This window comes from Taudactylus pleione, unplaced genomic scaffold (genome assembly GCF_031769625.1).
Source record: "Taudactylus pleione unplaced genomic scaffold, aTauple2 ptg000203l, whole genome shotgun sequence".
Classification (NCBI taxonomy): Eukaryota; Metazoa; Chordata; class Amphibia; order Anura; family Myobatrachidae; genus Taudactylus; species Taudactylus pleione.
In genome coordinates this window covers 5305461-5332536 of record NW_028284605.1, presented here as the reverse complement: position 1 = coordinate 5332536, position 27076 = coordinate 5305461, and the positions used below count along the sequence as shown (strand labels likewise).

Below are 27076 nucleotides of genomic sequence, written 5' to 3'. Positions count from 1 at the left end.
TAATATATATTTTCTTATTTCTGAATATATTCATATCTCTCTATGTATAAAATAAAGTTCCCAGTCCTGGGGTCTGTGTGTTCGTTCTAGCTAATATCTTGAATCACTTGATAAATTTTGATGTAGTTTTCAATATTCTATTACTATTCTATATAGCATTATCCAAGGAAGGTTTAGGTGTATGAAACATTTGTCTGTGATAAAAGGAAGCCGAGCAGTGACTATTTTAGTGAAGCAGTCACAGAAAATCTTACACCGAGTTGATGTACAGTAGCTTCCCGTAGTACTGAAACCGCAAAGTGAGAGCCAATCAGAGCTAGCAATGTGCCCTGTTGCTTAGCAGCAGCCTATAGAGGGAAGGGAGGCAGGGACTGGAGCAGAATCACATCTGAGGCAGACAGAGGGCCTGATTCAGATTTGGGAATAGAGTAAAGGTGAGTACACACGGGACGATTTTTGGACGAAGGAACGATATTGTTATCGTTCAGTTGTCCAAAAAAATCGTCCAGTTTCAGCCCCAAACAGATGAACGATAACTACCAATGCGCGCTCCCGTTTGTAGTTGGTAGTTGGTAATTATCATTCATCGCCCGAACCCCCCATCCAACCTGACGATATTGTCAGGTTGAACATGTTCGGGGATGAGAGAGGGAGCCCGGCACTGAACGATTTCGTTCATGAAATCAATCAGTATTTGTGCTCAGTGTCGTTAACGAAACTGAGCACACCCGCCGGGGACACACGGGACAATTTCGTTCATGGAGCAAATCGTCCTGTGTATACACACCATAAGAAAGAGCTAGTAACTGTGCATCTTGGTAAAACCATGCTGTACTGCAGGTGGGACAGATTTAAAATGTGCAGGAATATTTAGATTTGGGAGGGGTGTGTCCAACCTGAAATCTTAATTCCAGTTTATAAATAAAGCTGTCCAGCATTTGTAGGCTACATGCAGCCAGTATTTACCCTGCATGCATGAAAAAGTATCTATTTGCACCCCTTGCACTGCAACATGGTTTGTCCAGCTACAGAAGGCCTGATTCAGAGCCGCTCGTAAGCGGCCGCTCGTTCGCTATGAGCGATGTTCGCATAACTGCGCATGTGTATGGGTCGTAATGCGCATGCGCAAACCAGTCATTGCGGCCGGAAATCGTGCGCTCGCCAAACAGCGAGGGACTGCTAATTTGATTGACAATGTACCGTTTGTGGGTGGTAACAGGGGAAGGTGCTTGAAAACGGGGGAGTGGAGATCCGAACGCAGGCGTGCCTAACAGTAAAAAGGGCGTTTAATGGGAGTGCATAATTAGTTAAGCGCCATCAACCACGTCACTTGGTTGTCTTTTAGCCTGAACTGCTCGCATGATAGCGGTGATAGTGAACCTACCACAAGCTTGTGGTAGTGAACCTACCACAAGCACTGCGAGCAGTTCAGATGCCTTTCGATGTACCCGATTAATCAAATAAATACCGGAGATGACGTGTGTTGCGAACAGCAACGGGGGTGTCTTTACAAAATAGCGAACGCATTTTTCGTTCACTCACTCAGACATAGAAGCGTCAACAAACCGCAATGAGCGAGCACTCAATTTACATAGCCGGCCCCTTTTTTGGAACGACCGTCTGCAAATAGCGTCCGGCTCTGAATCAGGCCCAGAGTTACTTGCTCTATCTTACTCTATTCCCAGGTCTTAATCAGGCCCAGAGAGTGAGAGGCAGCCTCCAACGACCCCATAAAGATGCCCTGATACAGTCACAGTAGCCAAGGGTGGCATATCTATTAGGAATTTAATAAAAACAAACAACCATAGCAACACCATTGCATGATTTCCATTCGATAGTGGCAAAACTCAGACCACCACCATCAAATGATACAAACACTACCAGCGGAACACAAACATCTATTAGTAACCACCGGATTCCAATGTCCATACCTACGCTGAATCTGCAGGCGGACTCCAGCCAATACTCCTCCACCATGAAGTAGGGGGTTGTGGTGAAATGCAGAGGCCAGTGGTTTGATGCAGGGGGCTGTGGTAAGAAGCAGGAGCGAGATACAAGGGCTGTGGTGAAATGCAGGGGGCAGTAGTGAGAGCAGGAGGCTGTGGTGATATGCAGGGGACTGTTGTGACATGGCGTAGGTTTTTATGAGTGCAAGGGGCTGAGGAAAGATGAAATTGCTCCAGTGCAACAAATGTTAAACACACTTGCATCGGAAAAAAAAATAAATTGATGCTCATTGGTTAGTAACCATCGGATTCCAACGTCCATCCCTATGCTGAACCTGCAGGCGGACTCTGGCCACCACTACTCCACCGTGAAGTTCTCGCTCAACCACATGCCCTCACTTGTGAACAGGAGGCACCTCCCATGGAAGTCAGCGCTGTTCTCGAACAGGGGCACTCCACAGGAAGCCCAGGAAATACAGGGTACATTGTGCAAAGAGGACATTGCTAATTTCCATATTCGGCAGCCGGGGAGGGGTTCGCATTGGGGGCTATGGAAATACGCATAGTTGTCCCAGCCCCGAAGACATGCCGCCGATAATGCTTACATTAGCTGCAATACAAATCTCTCACCCATTATCCTCCTGCCCTTCCCAGTGGCAGGGCACTAGCTAGCTGCAGGGCAACAGCAGTGGGGCTTGTGGTGATGAGAAGCAGGTGGCAGGAGTGAGAAGCAGGGGGTTGTGGTGAGATGCAGGGGACCGTGGTGTGATGCAGGGGGCTGTGATAAGAAGCAGGAGTGAGAAACAGGGCCTATGGTGAGATGCAATGGGCTGTGATGAAATATAGGATGCTGTGGTGAAGCGCAGGGGGTAGTAGTGAGAAGTAGGAGGCTGTTGTGAGATGCAGGGGGCTGTGGTGACATGTTGTAGGTTGTTATGAAATGCAGGGGATAGTAGTGAGAAGCAGGAGGCTGTTGTGAGATGCATGGGACAGGAGTAAGAAGCAGGAGGCTGTTGTGAGATGCATGGGACAGGAGTAAGAAGCAGGAGGCTGTTGTGAGATGCATGGGACAGGAGTAAGAAGCAGGAGGCTCTTGTGAGATGCATGAGACAGGAGTAAGAAGCAGGAGGCTGTTGTGAGATGCATGGGACAGGAGTAAGAAGCAGGAGGCTCTTGTGAGATGCATGAGACAGGAGTAAGAAGCAGGAGGCTGTTGTGAGATGCATGGGACAGGAGTAAGAAGCAGGAGGCTCTTGTGAGATGCATGGGACAGGAGTAAGAAGCAGGAGGCTGTTGTGAGATGCATGGGACAGGAGTAAGAAGCAGGAGGCTGTTGTGAGATGCATGGGACAGGAGTAAGAAGCAGGAGGCTGTTGTGAGATGCATGGGACAGGAGTAAGAAGCAGGAGGCTGTTGTGAGATGCATGGGACAGGAGTAAGAAGCAGGAGGCTGTTGTGAGATGCATGGGACAGGAGTAAGAAGCAGGAGGCTGTTGTGAGATGCATGGGACAGGAGTAAGAAGCAGGGGGCTGTTGTGAGATGCAGGGGACAGGAGTAAGAAGCAGGAGGCTGTTGTAAGATGCATGGGACAGGAGTAAGAAGCAGGAGGCTGTTGTGAGATGCAGGGGGCTGTGGTGACATGTTGTAGGTTGTTATGAAATGCAGGGGACTGGAGCAATATGAAATTGTTCCCGTGCGAAGTCGGGGCAGGTCGCTAGTATTATGTTGATGTTATATTTGTTGTATGCACACAGCACTGTTTTTACCTTTTCTTGTACACTTGATTTTATTAAACTGTAAAATGTGCTAGATTGACTTACACTGACAAAAACACACAACAGCTAACAATTATATAAATGGGTAATTAAAACATAAAATAAGCCATTCATTTACCTGTAGTATATCTCGATGTCTCTGTAATGTGTGCATCAGTGCAGCATTTATAGAGGTAACGCCAGCTGTACTGCTGTATTCAGCCATTTTGTCATTAATCCCGGTAAGCTGAAACAATAAAGTGCCAAGTAACTAAAAGCAGAGGAACATTTATGCAAAGAAGAAGCACATTTTATAGCACTACATAGAATTAGGTTGCAAGATAGTGTTACAGTTTCTGTAAAATGTTCTAATATATAGATATGGACAACAAAATTTTATGTATTTATTTATTTTTTGAAATGTTTTTATTGAAGTCAGCAGATTTAATATAGAGCACAAATACACATACCACAAAAGCATATCACACTCACAATATCAAGGTAACAATGGAGTGAACAAAAAGTAATAGCTTGTAATATGTCCAAAGCTGTGGTCTTGTGATTAGGACTTCACCACTATTTTCTCTTTTTCCCAACCAGTATAAGAACAAAAAAAATATTGTAGTGACTTCAACAATAATGAAGGAAATAGACAGAAATATAGAAAACGGGTAAGGGGGAGGGGGTTTGCAGTAAGATGGGAAGGGGATATGAGCCAGCCATGTACTACCGGGTACATAGCCATCGTTAATTTTTAAGTGTAGGTAATTGGGGGGGTCCTGTAGAAGCATTTTTGTTTCATGCCATTGTGTTGATTTGAAACATTGTTGTATTTGTCTTTTAATTTCAGAATTTAAAAGTATCAATAAAGCTTTCCCAGATGGAGAAGAACTGCTCTGTTTTCTTTTTCTCTGTAAAGAGAGGAGTCAATCCAATCCATTTTGAAAATATAGAACAATTTGTCTTTGAACATGGCTGGTGAAGGAGGGGTAGGATGAATCCATTGTTGGAGGATACATTTTTTTTTAGCTACAGCCAAGATAATTAACAATAGTTTTTTACAACCCTTAGAAATTCCAGTTGTTCCCAAAATATATCCCAACACTGCCCATTCCGGCATTAATGGAAGATAATTGACTAAGACTGCCAATACATTTTATGTATTTAAACTGTAGTTTCCATGATTCAGGATAAACTCACCCTTTAACAATCACGTCAAACTCATTACCCACTTGAAAATGCACTCTCCCCCCAAACATCCCACCCCCACAGTGAGAAGCAAGCAGCAAAGCGCTGTATACATTGGGTCCTTGCCAAGACTAGACTACAAAATTGTTTCATCGTAACATATCTGAACAGCTGGGAGTGTGTACGCTGTTACTCTAAGTGACTTTACCCCCATTTCGTGCTATTCTGTGCCTACTCCCTACCATCCCATAGTCACTTGCTTACCACCAAAAGTTTCACCATTATCTTTTAGTGACCCAAGTAATAATGTCCTTTGTACCATTGTAGTAAATGCAGGGTGACAAAGTAATTATCTGAACAGCGGGCAACATATGATGGTGGTATAGGTGTATGTAGCTGTATACCGCAGACGTACAAGGCAATAAATGTCTTCTGCGTGAGGCTATATATTTTATTTATATGGCATAATTATTCTGAGGCACTGTACATAGTAGACAGAACAACAACAACATGTTGTAGCTGCATATCAATATGAATCTGTATAGCATATATCAATAACACACATACAATAATCCATGCTGCATATAACAATAAAACAAAGACAATGTTGCAAGAAGTCTCTGTAAGAATGAGCTCACTCATTGTAAGCTTTGCATTCACATCATGATTATTAACATATTCTGCACGATAACCCATTCACTGCACAGCTACAGAGAGGTTCTTCCTATCCAGGCATATTTTCTCTTAATAGTTATATATTATGTTAAATTGCACAGTTTTACACATTTCAGGAAGAGAACACAGAAACGTTGAGCATGATTGGTGGATACAAAAGCCTCCATCTTTAGTATATCATCCTTGGTTTCCCACCCATCCAGACAAATCTACAGAGTAACTGCTGAAGGCCATGGAAAATCATATTTTGGAGTATGTCTGGTAGGATCTGGAATAAGTACAACAATTAGGAATTTCTGGGTTAAGGTGAATATTCTTCCTTAAAGTCCGCCATTACAGTCCACGTTTTAGAGATATCCATGCTTGAGCACAGGTGACTTAATTAGTACCTCAATCCATTTGATTTAACAATCTGGACTCAAGCTTGGATATCCCTAAAACGTGAACTGTAATGGCGGACTTTGGAAACCTCTGCCTTAACCAATTGCTATATGCCCAATCCAAGTGATAAGGAGACTGTTCCATCTACCAATATCCCACTCAATGGGTTACAGTTAGGTGTATGCTCAGGTAATTGATCTTGGTGGACTGTCACTTTATATATGACTATATATAATATCAAGGACTTTTGCTTTGTCGGCATTAACTTTGTGATTCAATTTCTGTAGCTCTGGATTTTTCCGAGCAGGTTATGAAGGAAAGGATAAAGGACCTCATTCAGACCCGCTCGCAAGCGGGTCGATGTTTTGGCCCTGCACATACGCAGCGGCCACACTGCGCGTGTGCAAGCCCCGGGGCAAGAGAGAAATTCTCTCACCCCGGAGCTCGCTACAAAAGGGGCGGGTGTTGATGTTGATCGACAGCTCGCCCCGTTTTGTAGGCGTGGTGGGGGGGTGGTTTCACAAACTGAGGCGTTCCTTAAGCATGCCGTTTTGTGGGCGGCCGCACTGACATCAGCAGTGATGTCAGTGGGGAGCTTCCTGCTCGATCAGAGCAGGAAGCTCCCTGGGGCTTGCGGTTGCCGAGACCCAACCTCAAGGTCTCGTCACAAGCCCAGATGGTTTTGACCATCACGACCATCAACCTGGTCGGTCGCTAAAGCTGTGGGTGGTAACACAGCTTAGCTAGCGACCAAGAGGCCGCACTTCAAAAGAGAAGCGGCTGCCCACAATCAGAACGAGCGCTCGCATGTTGCGAGCGCCTCTGAATGAGGGCCAAAATATCAGGGTGAAGAGCAAAACGGTGTTTTGAATCACTGGAATAGGTGCTAATTTTCACTGGAAGAGAGGCGAAAATAAGTGGTGAGACTGAGTAGACAGCCCTGTCACATACCATTGAAAGGAAGCCAAGAAGTCCAAAAACATGCTGGTCGGTTGACTGGCTTCTGCCATATATGTACACTAGTGTCTGTGGGAGGGAATTTAGACTATAAGCTCCAATGGAGCAAGGACAGATTTGAATGATTAATTTCAGCTATTTCAGGAGCTACGAAATCTATATAGATAACTGATGATGAAGCCTGAGATTATAGTAGAGGGGTTATGATAAAGAGCTAGAATACCATCCCATCTCTTTACAAGTAAATGAATTCCATCTTCCATGGCTGAATCTTTTCATAAGAAATAGTCTGTTGAAAGATTGTTTTACAAATGTGAGGCTGCAACTTCCCCACCATTAACTAGCTTGTTGAACAAACTGCTCAAACACTCCCTCACCCGGTACCAGCTGATCCAGTATCTCCTATTAAAAATAAGCAGGGCTCAACTCCCCACTGGCTAGTATGGCGCTCGACAGAGGCGCCAGTCGGGAGGGGGGGGTTATGTTTACCGCCCCTGGCCAGTTCTGTATGTCAAAAGTCTGTGCTGCTGCGGATCTCTCAGTCAGAAGCATCAGCGCTGGATGGCGAGAGGGGGTGGGGGGCAATCGCCGCCCCTACAGCCACCACGGTGTCTGTTTGCCAACTGCCTGGATTAAGGGGGGCGCCAGTCCCTTACTTTGCCAGGGGTTCTCGGACTTCTAGATACATCCATATTTGAAAGCCTGCACACAAGGGTTTGGCCTGCCACCTTAGCCTGCATCTTAAGCATGTCATCTGAAGCATGGCGTTAGAACCAGAGTTGGAACTGGATTTGAACTTTTAAACTACTTTGTAACCCCAAACTAAACAATTTCTCAAATACTCAGGAATGCTACTACCCCACCTTCCATTTAACTCGGGGGCAGCCTCATGCTGCAGCCCAGTCGCACCCAAACTGCTGGATGCGACAAGACCGCACACTCGAGCGAGGTGCAGGCTAAGTCATGCGGAATTATTTTACTGCATTATTTTTAATTTCTGATCAACTTTAACATAGTTTCAACGTATAATGCTGTCACTATTCTTTGAATACTGCCTTTGATGTCCTTGTATTCAGCTTCTCTCCACCTGAATGTCATTCTGTCGCTAATTGCACACCCTGCCAGATGTTACCTATGCAGTGCGCCCCAGATGGCTGGCTCAGATGATTTTTTCTTGGGAAGGATGAACAATACGTAGATCTTTTCATTCAAAGTGTGTATCATATTACAAACATTTCAGTCATCCATATAGGTCATTGTTTTTTGTATGTCTTATCCCACACATTGTAACCTTTGTAGTGCGCCCAAGATGGCTGCTTCGACTGGTACGCCTGTGGGTGGGATGAAAAATACTTGGAAATGATGGTTATGTAGAGTTTCTGCCTCTACCTTTAGTACGCTGCATCTTCCCCATTTTGTTTCATCTCCTCTAGGTGTTGCTTATTCCACCCAGAGTAACCTAAGTAGCGAACCCAAAATGGCTACCTCACCTGGCACCTTTCATGGGTGGGTTTTGTGACCTCTGGAATTTATTTCCCAAAATGGCTGCACTAACCCTGCATTACGTTCATTGTCCCTGTTCACTATGCTTTTGATGCGACTGAGTCATGCAGGAGAAAAGCACTATATAAATAAAATTATCAGCATTATTATTCAAATTATATTCACATCACATGCCTGCCAACATTCACTGCATAATGCTCCAGCCCACTCTGTCAAACACCTTCACTACATCCAAGGCCGTAATCAAAGAGTGTTTTAGTATGATTTGCACAATTGATTATAGAATTTGTCTGCCTTGTGCTATCAAAGGCTTGCATACCTTAAATACGATTTAGTAAATTAACAATTTTAGTAAATGATTTTCGTTCATTTTTTCAAGGGAAAAATTTACGAAAATCGTTTACTAAAATCATTCATTTACTAAATGTAATGAACGATTTTTTTGAACTACAAACGATTTTTGCATATTCCCTTACTGAAAATTAGTTGGTCAGTCTGACTGAACTACAAACGTGAACGTGCATGAACGATAATCGTTCATCGTTTTAACTCAGAAAGTGAACGATTTTTTTCAATGATTGAACGATAAATGATATCGTTATTCGTTTAAAAAAATCGTGTGTGTGATGACCTGTTCATTCTAGTCATCAAATGTTTTGCAAATTCTTAATAATTTATATTAGGTAGAAAGATAGGGTAATAAACTTGCACAATGATTGGGATAATAACTAGCACAATGATTAGGATTTGTATCTGGTTTATGACTGATGAATATCCTGGTACAAGGTGTAGCAGGGTCTCTTTATGCTTCCACTATGAAATTATACAGACAAGATATAACATCACTAACAACAGCTATTAGGTCATTATATTTTTTCATTACTTGTACAAATAAAACGACTAAGACCATGGGCTGAGGCTGACTTTAGTTATTTCAGTGATTAGAGCAGCTAATTGGGCTCGGAGTAACGTGCGATCTGCAAGACTGTAAATAATGTTTTGCAGCAAGCCATAACTTGGATGAGATTGTGTAGAGTCAGATAAATGAGAGGTAAAAGGCCTGGAACTCCTTGTCTATTCTATTGTTCTTAGGTCACAGTACTAGTTGCCATTTTAAGGCTTATTTGAATTAATAAGAAGAACATTCTGATTTTTGTTTTGAGGCAAGTACTGCATTCACCTGGTGATAGACCACGGCTGGATCTGTATAAAGGCACAGGTCGAAGATTTATGGTGGAAATAAAATTTAAAACTGCTTCTATGGAATCTAAGGAAGAAGCATAATAGTATTCTGCAGCAATATCATTTCTTAGCCCCTTGCCGGCCCGCCCTAAATTAATGACAAGCATTTGGGTATATGAATATTGATGAAGCCTTCAAACATTGTATCAGAATTTTGCGTGGGATATTGGCTTTTACTAGCAGTGAGCAAGCCTAAAGGGGCCTATCCATCAGCAGATATATTTGAACAATGAAGGATTTATCGTTCAGTCGTTCAACTTATCGGCTAATAGATAGGCTCTGAACGATAAAGATGCCGACTCCCGCGTCCGGCAAATTTGGTCTTTTGTCTCTCCAACATGTTGGTCAATTATCGTTTATCGCTGACAGATATTACAAATATCTGTTGCAGTAAACGACGAACGATTTTTTTTAATGAAAATGAATAGAAACATTAAAAAAAATCCACTCCCAGAATGTCATGCAATCGCAAAAATCTGTCATATACATGACAGATATCTATCACAGCAGCCCCAGGAATTTTCAAAAGATAAATCTTTTGTCTTTCAGAAAGATCTGCTAATGGATAGGCCCCTTAAGTTTTATTCTATTGAGACAGAAGACTGAATACTCAGAGCAGATGAGTCATTTCTTCTACATAGATTGTGTCATAACTTCAAATCAGAAGTATGGTACTAAAAGTTGCCTCCCTCACATACAAAAATGTAATCATTAAGACAATGTATTATTCTTTGACATAAATCCATTGTAATAGTTTTTTTTTACTTCTTCATATCTAAAGGTGTTTCAACCTTTCCTGGATAGACCAACTGTAACACCTATTGTGTGTCTATTTTATGGTGTTATGCTGCAGCGGCTTCACCGGGAATTAAGTTTTAAGTTCTCATTCCACCAAACCAAATGAAAATAATTTACTTCTCTTTTTTTGTTGTTGTCTGGTTTTCCATAATGCAAAATTTAAAAAAAAAAAAAGGTAACAGCAAAATATATCTTTTTATTTTTTTTTTATTTCGCATTATGGAGAGCCAGACAACAACAACAAAAAGAGAAGAAAATTATTTTCATATTCAGCAGAGAATAACCACAAAATATGAATCATATTACACCCAAGTACATGTGCTACCTCAATACCAGTCTTAAGCTGGGTACACACTTAACAATATTTTGAATGTTTTGTCAGATTCCGACAGATCGAAACGACAAATCGTTCAAATAGTCTAGTGTGTACCCACTATGTCGGCCGTTGCGCGCTCCTGTGGGGTTGTGCCTACATGCAGCTCAATCTGACTATGCGGCTGACAACCTCATGGCAGGGGGCGATATATCGGGCGGTAGGGCACTGGATCGTCTAATAAGTACAGGTCAGGGGGGTTGTCAGACGGATCGCTGGGTACACAATGTTTAATGTGTACCCAGCTTAAGGACTTCTATGGACAGAAAAAGCCATGTATCTGACCATTTTACATTTTATTATTCACATGGTTTCAATTTACTTTATTTTCCTAACTAGGAGAGAGATGTGTATGTCAGGACTTCCTTATTTTTTTTCAACTAATAAATCAAGGGTGGGATGTATCACGTATCACAATTTGATTGTGATACAGCTGTCCTCATTCGTATGCATACCAGCATTTTTTATCTATCGTGTGCTGGGGGAAGAGTTAAGTTTAGGCACCACTGGTGGGGGATTGGGTTAGGCACCACTTGGGGGCGGGTTACGGTTAGGCACCAAGGGAGGAAGGTGAGGTTTAGGCACTAACGAGGAGGGTTAGACACCAAGAAGGAAAGGTTAGGGGGAGAAGGGGGATGGTTAGTAAACTTACCCGACCCCTATCGGGATACTTAGCATCGGGATGCCGCTGTCGGCATTTTGACAGAAGGCATCCCGACTGCCGGTAATTCATACCCAACCCATTTTAAACATTGCAGGTTCAAGTGACAGGTGTATTTTTAACATTATTTAAAAATGCCCTATAATGACACAAAAATATACTTACACACATTTTAATGTACTTCTAATTTAACTACAGCATTTATTTTGGCCAAAAAATATTACTTTCTATCTCTTTCACTGTAAGAGAAAGATGCATATAGCAGCCATTTAACACAATTTAAGGACCCCAAACACTTTGATTATGGCCTCTAATGGACTACTATAATGTTGCCCAATGTCACCCAATAATAGTTTGACTTTTTTTGGGGGGGTACAGGCAGATTTCCCCAGTTTCACCTATACTTTTCCTGGCTAACACCATAAACTTTTTTTGCAATAGGATTGTGTGAAAAACGGGAGCGCGCAAAGACGTGACAAGTGACATATTTGGGGGAACAGTGCAACAAGTTTACAACCACACAAACTTATCGTGGCTAATACGATATGGCCCAAAATCTGATTGGTTGCTATGGGCAATACCACTTTTTAATTTTTAGAAGCTTTTGTAAATCTACCCCTGGATGTGCAAAGAGGCGGCATCTTAAAATGTGTATGTCCGATGCCAGAAGTCATTATATTGCAGATCAGCAGCATCAGAGAAATATCAGCCATCAAACAAAAGACAAGCATATATGAAAAAGAAATTGTATTGCACATGACGACTTCTTCAGGCATAATAGGAAAATGATTAAGGATTTGCTGGAATAACCTGTTAATAGTTCGTGTTGTGCCCAGGAATCATGTTATTTTGTTCCCAAGCATAAGCAACTCAGAATGTTGCAGTCCCCACGGCAGAAGCCGGGTTTCCTGGGTGGCCTGATGATGTCCGATCCCCCTGTACAAACACAACCATACAATACACACAAGTAATGACTTTCAATACCTTTGCCAGAAGCTGTTCAATCTCATATGCCATTGTCTCAAACATATGATCCTGACTTGATCCATTTAGGAGCGGTGTTGTATCAGAACTGGGGGGAAAAAGCAGCACAATTAACCTGTTTGTAATTAAATACAAGCATTTCATAAAAGAGGATTAAAAAAAATAAATAAATAAAATAAATGTTTTAGATTTTTGATACATGAGAGTAGACTTAATAGAACTTCTAGTTCTAGTGGAGGTGTTGTCCATAGCAACCAATTGCTTGCTGTGGCCAACACCCCCACTTTTTCTATTTAGTTTTAGTAAATCTATACCATGGTGTACTTTACGGACTCATTGCAGAGAGAACCCAAGTGTCCTACACTCATTATTATTATCAATCATGGTAATGTCTAAATCCCCTTCACGGAGAGGACCCTGACATCATCAGCCAGTGTCATTCCCAGTGTACAGCATCATTCCCTACCATCCAAGTGGGCATAGAGAGGGAATATAACCTTGTGGCGAGCGTAGCGAGCCACCGAGCCCGAAGTGTGGCGAGCACAGCAAACCTGCAAGGGGACAACTTTCTTCTTTAGGTGGGGACAACTTTCGGTACTTAAAAGTACACAAGTACCATTTAAAATATTCATTGGGTTCTCTCTGCAATGAGTCCGTAAAGTACACAAGTACCTAAAAATGTACTTATCTAAAAAAAGAGCCTATCCTCTTTAAATCATTTATCTGTGGGTATTGCTTTCATCCAGTAGGGATTTATAAATATGGCACTGGCCTTAGGTGCATTAGCCAATTTTGCTGCTTAAAAATTAATCTTTACAAATGCATTTAATTAACTAACAAAAGCTTACCATTACCAAGATGCTCAGTAAAAAAATATTCCTAATAAAGTCACATTATGCTAAATCATATTCATGATACTGCCTACTTTTACATTCTCATTTCAAATGCAAATTGATTCTGGGAATATTAACCTAGGGAACAGAAATACAGTAAGATATATATATATTAAAAATTGAATATTCATGTAAAAGTTGATGACCGTAATATAGAAGGCCAAATTTATTTCCTGTAAAGTCCCAACTTACAACAACAATAGAAGCTGAACCTATATGAAAGGTGCTGCTGTTAATTGTAAAAATAACTTGATTGACATTTATATACCCAGATTACAAGGTTTTCAGAAATACAAATATTTAATGAGCCACTTTATATCTTGCGACAGATAAAGTGTGGAGAACCGGAAATGTCTTTCTTATACCAAAGGGAGTACAAAGAAAAATACTTATCTGGAGATGTATTAGCTCGTATTTTCCTTTGTACCGTAGATGTTCTGTGCCGTGATTGACCTTAATACATGTCAAATAATGTATTACTGCGCTTACTAATATTCCTTACAAAACAACTATGTTCACCAGACTCACAGTCACTCCTCTTCAACAGATTGTCATGTAGGGAACGAGGTGCTTCTCTATCAGAGCAAAAATGCACTGTGACAACTAATTGTTTGAGTCATACACAGGGACAAGAACTTGGAAGTCATTGCAACTAAGATGACTGCAGCCACAGTTTTTGACCTGTGTTAGGTTCATTTAGGACACTGTCCTAAAGATGTGTGAGGAGCTTCAGTTGTCTCATGCTGGAGGCAATTCTTCAGGTCCTAACAGAGTTGCACTGGAATATCAGGTTAGAACTGAACAATGGTTCAAAATCTAAATTTTGAGGTTTAGTGACCAATTATAGCAAGTTTAAAGCTAAACCCAAAATGGAAGTTCCTGTTACAACAGTACTAGTACTTATAAGCTCAACATTTTCACCAACAATTCAGGAGAAAGCAAACAGGGTTTGGAGAGAATGCACACAGGCCTATGCTAGCAGGCTATCCATTATCCCCTCAGGTGCAAGTCGTAACTCCTAATCTACCAGTAATGACAACCCATCATGGCCCTTAGTGTAACCATTAAGAGCAATGAGTGTTGTGAAAAAGAAAGTGCAGCAAAAGTGGCAAGAAATGCTTCATTTCTGATTTTGGTCTGAATGTTTAAGGCCACGCCACTGGAAACGCAGACTATAGGGCCCCATACACCTACCTGCTGTTTCCCCGATGCAACCAGAACCACCGATCGGTGGTCATCTATGATCCATTAAGGAATAGGTGCAATTCTTAATGTTAAAAAAAAAAATAAAAAAAAAAATCACAAATTTGCCTATCCTGATCATATTTTGGACAGGATCGGCAGATCAGGGAAATCCAACAAGTTGGATTTCACCAATATCCCAACCCCAGCATCGGGAAATTGCCCTAACCCATAGCAGATGTATGCCTTATTACTGACAACCTGGATCTAGAACTGAGCACCTTAAATCTGGTTCAAAGGTTAAAGAAAGAAAAACAATCAACGTATAGAAGTACTGAGATTTGTTTTGTTAAAGAGGAAGAAATTTGAGCTCATAATTAAAACAGTTATTGTTTGATTCCAATCATGTTAACAGCTTGTAGAAGTGTCTGAATTTAGTAGAAAAGTTAAAATAAAACAAATCAATAAAACAAAAACCAAGTAGTACCTATACCTGTCGCGTCTTCCTTCCCTGGAGTTGCTGTGAGTGTAACTTGTACAGAGTTTGCTAAAAGAAACTAATTTGAGGTCTAGCTCGTTCTCCAGCTGCCTGGCCTGCTTCCTCAGGTCTGTGGGGGGGAAATAAAAAGTCACAACTCCAGATACCAAAGTCATTTAATCAATCTCTATGACAGACAGTGAACATGCAGTAGGCTTTGCTTTTTTAAATAGTGTCCAATCTTTTCAAATCTTTTTATAAAATTTCACAGGGAGGTGGCCATTTTATGTGCAGGTACCACAGTTTGTATATTTTCTATAAAATGTAGCTTGGGGCATTTTTCAGCCACAGACAATTCTGCTGTCAGTACAATAGAAACACAAGCATACAGCAATTTCAATGCGTGCCATACACACAGGACAACATGAAGAAAAAAACAACAGATCTGTCACCAAGAATCCTTATATCCAGATACAATACGAATATCACACCGATGCTTTCAATGGCAGTGTCAGAACTTTACTGTCATTATCTTTTTATCACAGCACATAGCCATCTTTAAAATACATTCTGCAATGGCAGGAAAAGTATGCTGCACAAATAGAAAACACACTAATTAAACAAAAGTGATTGGACATTGACAGCAAATAGATCAACAAGATTTTATTGGAACTACTAGAATAAAAGAATGCGGTGACGTAGCCCGCACGAGTATGCAGGAATTATCAACCTATTAAAATAGAAGCGAGAGAGGGAGATTTGAATTGACTAATAGGATTAAACAAGACGGCATAAATACCGGACACGGCAGACAATCGGGTTGCACTGCTTTGAGAAAGCATCCCCCTGGCGAAACACGCGTCGGCGTTCCACGCGCTGCCGCCGGTCGATGCATTATCATATGCACAACACGTTCTAATATACATGTATGTATGTATGTATGTATGTATGTATGTATGTATTACACTGAAGGAGATACACGAGGTCAAAGTAATCAATATTAGACGAAAGGCATTTCTGACTGGGAGCAAATGGAAACTATCTCCCAATGCTATCCCCATATGTATAGTAAGGGGAAGATTTGAGTTATTTATATTAAAACAGTGGAATTGAGTCTGTTATAAATGATAGTCAGTCTGCCATCAGCACAGATATTAATTTTTAAGGTATCAGATTGGCTTTGGAATATTCATTATAAAAGAAAGTAGGAACAGCAGGATACTAGAGCTATTACTACAGCACGCAGGCCGCTATAATTTCAGCCATTTGATAACTGATACATTTGGAGTTAACCCTATATATAATCTACAGTACTACAGATAGGTGCATAAGTGGATATAAACTATATATGTCAGGGAGCAGATTATAAATATAGAACCTATCAATTACACAGACTCCCCAATCTCACTGTTGGAAGAACATAGAATAAAGGATAACCGTTACACTTCACTTGTTACATTTGGTTTAAAAAAAAAAAGAGACATCAGATGTCAGAACTGGCATTGATACTAATATAGATAAGAACACTTTATTGTTACAGTGAGGACACATACTTACAGATATTGGTCACAGTATCACTGGCCGCTCCTTTGAAGTCTGTGAACCTACAGATGACTATGTGATAACATAGTCATAGATAAAGCCCACTATTATCTAAGGCTGGGGTCTTCAACCTTGGCCCTCCAGCTGCTGTGGAACTACACATCCCAGCATGCACTGCCACCTTTTTGATATAACAGCATGCTAAAACTATGGCAGTGCATGCTGGGATGTGTAGTTCCACAGCAGCTGGAGGGCCAAGATTGAAGACTCCTGATCTAAGTGGAAGTAATAATATACAGATATAATCTAAGGGGACTATATTATATTATAGTAAATCATTAAACAAAGTATCATCTGGATGTTTGTAAAATGACGTGACACGACTGACGACAGAAGAAATCTTTTAATCACTTTTTTTTCAATATATCTGAACACATCTTTTTCTATGATAACTATACCTTGATTTTATACACGATTTCACCCAATACTTGGATAATATATTTTAAGAAATAAAGAATACATTTTAGTACTTTTCCAGAGAATAGCATGGACACAGACATTAGCTGACCTAATGAGTGCACTAGCCAACAATCTTTTTCTTGGTGTTTAATATATTGCATTTCCGCAAGATTATTAGGGGGCACCTCCACCTTAATACTGGATGAATACGGAAATTATAATACAGGAATGGAACCTTTAGGTCATTAGAAGTCAGCATATAGTCTACTCTGGAACTGACCCTAATACTTTAAACATATATCAGTGCGGGACTAAATTGGTTTGTTTTGAAGATTTTATTGACGTCAGTACGTTGTAGGTCCACCACGTGCAGTCATTACTGCAGACTCCCTTCTTGGCAAATTGCCCACAAGTTCCTGGACAACAGCAGCAGCAGGCGGTATGTTTTGCCATTCTGCCCTAAGTACAGTGACCAACTTTGACACTGAAGATGGTCAAGTCGGCTTAGAATGCACCAGTCACTCCAATTCGTCGCAGAGGTTCTCAGTGGGGTTTAGATTTGGACTCTGAGCTGGCCAATCCATCCGGGTTACCGATTTGTCTGTATACCAGACCAGCGTCGCCCTGGAAATATGACAGGTGGCATTGTCGTCCTGATAAAAACATTAGTTGTTACCGCAAAACACTTCCCTACGAAGTGTTCTTGTCGGAACCGCCACATTAGTGGCCATTTGGAACTCTAGCGCAATGGTATGTTTTTCGCTTGCGCGGGGTGTCCAATCACTTTTGATAGTGTAGATGTTTGAGTGGAGCACAGTATTGAATACAAAGTAACAAGTGTCTCCACGCACACAGCACCATCATATACCGCTACATATTAGATGCAATAAACCAATGTGTTTACTGTGCAAACAGCAACACTTTCAAGCTTAAAAAAAAAAAAGAATCGCACTGATTCGAAACATTATTTGCACAATAAACATATTGGCCTATTGCAAATAATCCGGAGTGCCCTTTTTTTCCTTCACTGCTGGAGCAATAGTGATGGCTTCTTCCCGGGACAAAGAGACCCTGCTGGGTGGGAATGTGGCAGTGGGAAAATATGAGATATGGTAAGAACTTACCCTTGTTATCTCTATTTCTACGAAGTCCATAGGGTTCCACAGGATACCTTGGGGTATAGGCGATGGCGGCAGACATCCAGGCACCACAGAGTTAAATTTTCAGCCTCCCAGGATGCACTGGGGTCCCTCTCCTATACCCCGCCCCCGAGCCTCAGGCCACTCAGTTTCGTAACAAGCCATAGGCCGGAGCAGGAGCAAAAAAGAGAGAGAAGACAGTCTGGAACACACAAGAATCACATTCTCACCAGAAGGAGAAGGAGAAACCGGTGACCAGATCGAAGCCCATCTGCAGTACAGCTGCGACAGGGCGGGAGTCCTGTGGAACCCTATGGACTTCGTAGAAATAGAGATAACAAGGGTAAGTTCTTACCATATCTCATATTTTCTACTTCAGGGTCCATAGGGTATCCACAGGATACCTTGGGGATGTCCCAAAGCAGTATCCTTTAAGGGTGGGGACGCTCCTGTGCTGTAAGGAGAATCCGCCGCCGAAAGGAAGCATCCTGAGAGGCGAAGGTATCAAAAGCATAATACCTTACAAAAATATGGACAGATGACCACGTGGCTGCCAATCACCGCTGAGGCGCCACGTCGAGCTGCCCACAAAGGACCCACAGACCTAGTGGAAGAGCTTTAATAGAGGATGGAACAGGAAGACCTGTGAATCCATCCTGCCAAAGTTAGCGTAGTGGCAGGCCAACCCTTTTTATGGAAATCAGAAAGGACAAAACCGAGAGTCTGATTTCCTAAATGGACTGGTACGGTCAACTTAAATTCTTAGCGCCCGTACCACAGCCAAATAGGCCTCAACAGCAGACAGGACTGGGGAAGTAAAGGCAAGCACTACCCTGTTCCTAGGAAAGATGAGAAAAAGGGAGGTCTACATGACAGAGCCTCCCATTCTGAGATCCTACTGGCCAAATTAAGAGCCAGAAGGAATACAGTCCTAGCCGTAAGCCATTTGAAATCCACTGAGCCCAGTGGATCAAATGGCGGTCCTCAGAGAGCCCTAAGGACCACAGCCAAATCCCAAGGAGCCACAGGTGGAACAAAGGGATGCTGAATATAAAGTACACCCTGCACAAAGGTGCGGACATCAGGAAGAGTAGCAATCCTACACTGAAACCATACTAACAGGGCAGAAACCTGCACCTTCAAGTAAGCAAGGCGAAGACCGTTATCTAAGCCCACCTGTAGGAAAGCCAACCTCTGGATATCCGGAATACCCGAGGAGCCTAGCCTCTAGGGCGACACCTGAAAGAAAGTATACCATACCTAATGGTAAATTCTTGCAGATAAAAACTTCCGAGCTCTTAGCATGGACAGAGCCCCTGTTAACTATAGAGCTGGAAAAACTCCTAGACCTTAAGAGGGCAGTCTCCACCGCCACACCGTCAAGGACAGACAACCCAGGTCTGGGTATCAGCCAGGATCCTGAGACAACAGGTCCGGGCGTAGAGGCAACAGCTTCGGAGTGTTAACTGAGAGGCTCCGAAGATCTGAGTAATAGTGCCATCTGGCCTACGCTGGAGCTATCAGCAGGAGCGTGCCTCCTTCTTGCTATTACTGGAGGAAGAAGGGATAACGGAGGGACGAGGTACACAACTTGGAAGGTCCACTGGACCTACCTACGTCTATCAGAAGAGTCTCATCTCTGAAAGGCTCCACTTGTTCACCAGAAGATTGAACACCTCCTGATAAAGAGGACATTTCCCTGAATGCACGTCTTGATGGCTGAGAAAGCCTGCTTTCCATCTGAGGATTCCTGAATGAACACTGCCGATGACGGCAGGGATATAGCCTTCCACCCAAGCCAGAATTCAGGACACCACTGTTAGTGTCGCCTGACTTCGGGAACCTCCTAGGTGGCTTACATAAGCCATCATGATGGCGTTGTCAGACTGTACCTGCACGGTATTTCCGTGGAGGACCTGTCCTGCATGCTGGAGAACCTTGAATACTGCTCAGAGTTCTCAGATGTTTATGGGAAGCGCAAAAACTACTGGTGTCCACCTGCCCTGGAACAAGTGTGGACCCGTCACTGCTTCCCAGCCACGGATACTGGCGTCCGTTGTCAGAAGGACCCTGTCCGCAATCCCAAAGGGGGTGCCCCTTGTTTAGGTGAGCTTTCTGCAGCCACCAGGCCAGAGAGAGACAAACCTCCGGGGAAATCCTATTGACTTTATCCTATGGGGCAACCCATCCCATCCGGAGAGGATCAAGTTCTTTAGAGTGAAGCAGGGTACTCTCCACCATGTCGAACAGCGACATCCTGGAACCCAGGAACCACATTGCCAAGTGAATAGACACTCGGCGACTCTGCAGGTAACTGCGTACCTTTGCCTGTAATGCAGAGATCTTTTCCTCAATCACAAAGATCCTCAGATGTTGGGATATGGAGCATCCTCTGTGAAGAATCAGAGAGGACCATTTCCAGTTTATCAGTCAGCCCTAACGTAGCAACACAGATATTGTCCGTTGCATATGGCGCTGAAGTATCTCTGGAGACCGTGGTAACAACAGGAGGTCACTCGGATAGGGTAACAAGCGGACCCCCTGCATCCGCAGGTGGGCTGCCATAACTACCATGACCCTGGTAAACCGTGAGGCGCGGAGGCCAGACCAAGGGGCAATGCCAGAAACTGGAAACGCTTATCGACCACTGCAAACCTGAGGAAAACACTGGTGTGCTAAGAAAAGAGGGATATTCAGGTAGTCACCCTGAATATATCCAACGACACCACAAAATTCCCAGGCTCCATTGAATGATGGAATGCAGGGTCCCCCTCCCGAACCGAGGAACCCTTAAGAATTTGTTGAAGGATTCGAGGTTGAGAATGTCCTGGTAAGCCCCATTGGGTGTCTGTACCAGAAAGAGGATGGAGTAATACCTCGTTCCCCTTTGGGGCAACGGAATAGGTACTATAACTCCTGCCTGGAGCATAGAGTGTAACACCCTCAAAAATTACAGGGCCTTGTCCTGAATTGACAGAAGACCTGTAACGAAAAACCGTCTGGGAGGCTTTTTCCGGGAAGAGAGGACATACCTTCAAGAAAATACTTCTCTTACCCCAGTGTCCGTGGTGGTCAGACACCAGCACTGGGCGAACTGGAGAAGCCGGCCTCCAACTCTGGGGGCTCCGGAGAGGAGGCCCATCCCGTGAGGCTGAAGGCTTATAGTCCAACTTGGGAGTAGGACGTCTTGTACTCCAAGCCTGTTCTTATGGCTGAGCAGATTTCCTGGCTACTGACTGTCTTGGAAAGCTGTATTTTAGACTTACCCTGGCCTCACAGGGCCGAAAAAACAAAGTCCCAGACCCTGATGGGACTGTAGCCGATGGCAGACACGCAGACGTAGCTGCTGCCTGCAGGGCCACAATTGCGTCCAGACGAGGGCCAAACAGGACTTGTCCCGTAAAAGGCAAAGCATTCCAAATGGAATCTGCGTCCGCTTTCCAAGAGCGCAACCACAGGGAGCGGCAAGCCGCTACTGCTGCCGAGGAGATTCTGGAAAGGAGTAGGCTATATGTAAGACCGTCTCATTATGAACGTGGCAAAGTCTCTGAGAATTTGCCACTATCCACCTGCTCTGCAGGAGAGTCAGTGTGCAGAGATCCAGTTACCTACTCAGTGTTCGATGGCTCTGGCCCCCCAGCACACGGCCATAGCCGGCCAGGAAGCCCCTCCAGCAAGGGAATATTGGATTTTAGATATATTTGCACCTTGCAATCTGGAACCTCCTTCAAAGAGGACCTGGAGGGCATGGGCAACGTAGCACTCCTCACTAGGCGTGGAACATGAGAATCTACCCGTAAAGGTAACTCCCATTCGGAAATGTAATTATCCGCAAAAGGGGTATGCAAAAGGTCAACCATTTTTGAGGCTGGAACCGCTTACCCAGAATTTCCACGCCTCCTCTAAATAATCCACCTGACCAGATAGAGGAATTACAGTGGCAACACCCTTATCCTTAAAGAAGGCATATTTGGATTTAGCCACGGGGGATATGTAATAACCGAAGCCGCACGGACTGCCCGTAGAAGGCCAGGTATATAGACTTTAAACCCAGACTACGCCTCCTTTGCATTAAGGGGCTCGTGTCTGAAAAAGTCAATAATGTCACCGTCATGAGACGTCATGTCTTTACCCGTCTGAGACCCGAAAGGCCGTTTAGAAGGCCGAAATGGTGACTCCCCCTGTAAAACGTCCATCAGGTGCTATACCATTTGGACAATAAATTCACCCACACAGGCTCCTGCGAGACCTGGGGGGGGCGAAAAACAGGATACACTGGGGTACCATCAACTGTCCAGGGACCCCTGCATGTTATGAGACCACCACAGGCTGCGATAACCCCTATGGGGAAACGCAGGGGGCGTTGCCCACAAAGGCTGTAAGCATCTTAGCCAGCCGAGGGCGGTCCCCTTTTTTTGTGCAGGCACAGTGACAGAAATGGGGCGTGATATATAATACAACATGCCCTCCATAAACCCTCAGCGTCTACATATCCCTCCGCTAACTGCACATGATATCAGTACATTATAGCTGGAAGAGGATATCCTCGTTCACTTTCCGACATGAGGAGTGTGAACGGAGCGTATGTGACCTCCCACACAGAAAAACCACGTTTACTGTGAGGTAATAAACACCCTGCGACACCGCACCGCAAGGGCTGTAGCAGAAGAACAGGGATAGGAAAAGGCTGACAGTCAGAAATGAAAGTACAGGCAAACAGCGCTAGCATTTAAGTCACATACAATGCACAGATAACATCCTGCATTACAAGCACTGCGATCAACTACACAGACCAGAGCCTGGTAGGAAACAGTGCTGCATACACTGACCTTAATTGAAGGAGAGGTATGCGGGGGACCCGGACCGCAATGGCATCTGTATCAGCTTCCAGCAGCGTTTGCCATCCCCAGCACATGTAGTGAGAAAATGGCCACCGAGGAGCAGAGAGAAGGCAGGGCCCGGGGGAGGAGCGCTGACACAGCCCGCTCAGACCGCTGTGGAATGGCACTGTGCAGCGGGGGAGACGCCGGCTGTGAGACAGGGAAGGCGTTCTCCCCTGGCGTGCTATTAACCCCTGGGACGCCGCGCTGTACCGCACATGCTGCGGCCCGCTGTCCCTGGTGGTCTAGTGGAAGGCGCAGGATCAGTACCTGGCCCCACGCGCAGCCGGTCCCCAGGGAGCCCCCTGCCTGGGGACCAAACAGGACTGTGTTACCGGCGGGTGCCCACCGCGGGACCCCGCCGCTTACCTTGTTCCCCGTGCATCCGGCCACAGTCCAGGTAGCCGGGGATCACCGCTAGCTGTGACCCCAGCTACCTACCAGCATCCCCGGATCGGTACCGGCGTTCTGGTACCGGCGGGGTGTAGGAGTGACAGCATGGACGTCAATACTGACTGTCCTATGCTGGAGCACTCTAGTTGTGCAGCCACAGCTGCGAAGAAATATTCAGGGGCCTTAAAAAGAACCCCCTCTGTACGGTGCGACTGGTCCGGCCAGGCACCTACGAAAACTGAGTGGCCTGAGGCTCGGGGCCGGGGTATAGGAGAGGGACCCCAGTGCATCCTGGGAGGCTGAAAATGTAACTCTGTGGTGCCTGGATGTCTGCCGCCATCGCCTATACCCCAAGGTATCCTGTGGATACCCTATGAACCCTGAAGTAGAAAGTTCTCTATATTAGGCTTAATAATTTGCTTGTTGGCATATTAGGAATTGTGGACAGTTCTTTGTGGCATATTTGTTGGCAGGTATTTCTATGGGACATATTATGTGGACTGTTCTGTGTAGCCCAATAATCTATCTATAATATTACCATATTTCTAGACCTATCGATCATTACATTGTACCTATTCCAAGTTCTTCTAACAACACTTTCGTGTTTACATACTATTTGTTATTGTATGTTGTTGCGTTTTCTTTCAAAGGAGCCAGTGTCGGTCCTCTCACCTTCCTCTACAGAAACCAATTCAAACTCCTCACACTAACCTTTAAAGTCATCACCAAGACTTCTCCTGCGTACTTTTCTTACCTTAACTCCTTTCACACTCACTCTCGCTAACTATGATCTGCCCCTCATCTCAATCGATTACCTCATCCCACTCCCGCCTCCAGGATTTTGCACATGCTGTTCCTCACCTCTGGAATTGTCTCCCAAAACCCATTTCTTTACTAAAGCCTAACAGCTCTCCCTCCTGGGTCACCATGGTCTTTCAGCCTCTCTCCTACAGAGATTGTATGCTCTCACGAGCAGGGTCCTTTTCCCTCACTTATACCACTTTCGCCTCCCCCTAACGGAGGCACGGAAGCTTTGGGTTCAGTCTCGCTGACTTTTTGGGTATGATGACTATTTGCAGTAATGTTTATATGCCTTATATCCTGCTATACTCTGCATTGTTTTGAATTGTAAGGGTATATTTACTACAGTGTGGGGTTTTAGAAGTGGAGATGTTGCTCATAGCAAGAAGTGTTAGGGGAATAGTCTTACCTTCCATCACCAGCACTATTTGATTCGGAATCGATGCAGCTATAGAAGTACCCAGGCTCCTTTGCTGTGTTCTGTTCATGTTGATCCAATTACTACATCTTCTGGTATGGAGGTGATGTCCCCTTTTTTATGTTTTTTTTTTTGTGTGTATTAATAGTATTATATTTTAGCAAATCTGCACCATGAGAATATTTAATGTTTTTTTGCATGAGTAACCTATGGTTTTGGACTGATTGAGAAGTTCCAAAGAAACCCTGATATGAGAGTACCACAAGCATCTATGTAAGCTGTAGTGTGAGCATTTCCACATTCATTTGCACATGGTATGCGTTTATCTATGTTGGTGGAGGCACACAGAGTGAAATAAACTCTTATAGGAGTGACACCAAATACTCTAATGTAAGCACTATTCCTTACCAGTTTTGCACTGAGAGTGAAGTTCAGGTGTCTCTCATGCATGCAAGTTTTGGTCATTATTCAGAACTCATTTGGCCAAGAATCTATTTGTTCCACTTATCTACATAACCTTGGTCATATCCACAATGTGCTAAAACTGTGTTTTTTTTGTTATTTATTTTGAGAAACACTGGTATCAAGGGATGCACCATTGTTGGAAGATCTCTACAATAAATAGACACAGAAGCTAACATCTGGAACAGGATTGGCGCAGGGAGCTAATACTTCTATTTGTATTTATTGTATGTTGCTCATAGCAACAAGATTCTAGCTATTATTTTCTAGAAGAGACTAGATAAATGTTCAGTAGAATTTGATTGGTTGCAACGGGCGACACCTCCACTTCTAAAAACCCACACTTTAGTAAATATACCCCTAAGTTTTTTGCACTCTATGTCTGCACTGTTTCTGTTACTGCACCCTTTGTGGCACCTTATAAAAGATAATAATGTTGAAGATGAATTCAATAAAAAGGTATATGTAAACACAATAAAAGAGCCTATCCCATGTGAGAGTACCCTAAATAAATTCACAGAACTACTGTTCGCAACTTCAGGTGGAACATGAGCGACACAAGACTTGCTACATATAAATCACAAACATAACTCAAGGCACAGGAGAGCCCAGTGACCATTTAAATAGAACAGGCCAATCTGACAGCTCTCTCAGAGGAAACAGTGCCCTGGGATGGTCTCCTAATTTACTTTAACAGTTTTTCCATATATAAGAGATTACTCACTTCTCCAAACAATGTCATTTCCAGCTGATCACACACCAGACATTCTATGTACAGTCAAATATTTATTGGCCCACAAAGTGTAACATAATCCATCCACACATCAGATTTGGGGACATCCTAAAGGAGACCAGGCTACTATATAAATATGAAGTTACAGCTTCTGTGCAGGGCAGTGTATGTATAGCAGTCACATACAGAACATCCTATATGGCAAATAGTCTTCTCCATCTCATTACAGTAATGCTTGCTGTCACTCTTAATGGGGCCACCGAGCACTGGGAGCACACCAGCAGCAACTGGCCGCCTGTACTGCACCCATCCCCGAAACAGCCCCTCGCAGGACCCGTTTCTCACCTTCCCAGTAGTTACTGCTCCCCGCCGCCATCTTTGTCGTCCAACGTCACCCAGTCCGGCGAGTAGCTGATAGAGAGTAGACTGAGCAGGGCTGGAAAGCCGCTATGACGAGCCACAGACATATGGGCTGAACGGTCGTAGAACAGCGACACCTGCCGGGGAAAAAAATAAATAAAATGTTTTGTTCCAAGGAAGGAGCAAGACAAGTCTGCAGGTGAGCAGTGACTCTGGCTGGCATGAGGCTAAGGAATGATGTCTTGCAACACACAAATAGATACTGTTTGTCCAGCTGCGCTATTGAAACATGAGTTTACAGACTTGCATCAATGACAGAAATCAAATTGAATTAGCATTAGGCAATTTCCACATAAACATTTCATGTGATTTTTTGTTTTGTTTTTTATTTGTCCCCCTGTGGCATATTTAAAATAATACGAGGTATGTCTATTAAATAACGAGACTGATTAAATAACTCATCTTTATTTATTGGTATTACAAATTAATGTTTGTCCCCTTCAATATACTCCCCATTTGCACTAATACATCGCTGTAGTCTTGTTTTCCACTGGTCGAAGGCATGGAGCAAATCAATTTCTGTTAGTTGTTTCAACATATCTGCCGTTTTCTTCTTTACAGCATCAACTGATTCAAAATGTGTCCCTTTAAGCACTGATTTAACTTTTGGGAAAAGATAAAAGTCGCAAGATGTTAAATCGGGCGAATATGGAGAATGTTCAAGTGTAGTAATGTGATTGTCGGTCAAAAACAGCTTCACAGAAAGTGCTTTGTGAGCAGGCGCATTGTCCTGGTGGAATTGGTATGATTGGAATCCCGACACCAGCATCCCGGCAGCAGTGGAAATCCCGATCATCCTCAGGTAAGTATTAG

General features: G+C 43.5%; 1 protein-coding gene across 2 annotated transcripts in view; it reads right to left on the bottom strand.

Annotated features, from left to right (window-relative positions):
* GOSR1 (golgi SNAP receptor complex member 1) overlaps positions 1-26277 on the bottom strand; it is a 128002-nt gene extending 101725 nt beyond the window's left edge. Inside the window, exons 1-4 of one of the 2 annotated variants that reach the window (XM_088477777.1) lie at positions 26189-26277; positions 15026-15146; positions 12464-12551; positions 3841-3948 (exon numbers count right to left, since the gene is read on the bottom strand). In XM_088477777.1, the coding sequence (XP_088333903.1) occupies positions 3841-3948; positions 12464-12551; positions 15026-15146; positions 26189-26219 (348 nt within the window). In that variant the 5' untranslated portion in view covers positions 26220-26277. The remainder of the gene's footprint in view (positions 1-3840; positions 3949-12463; positions 12552-15025; positions 15147-26188) is intronic. The other variant, XM_088477778.1, reaches the window with a different exon arrangement.
* Positions 26278-27076: the final 799 nt, after the last annotated feature.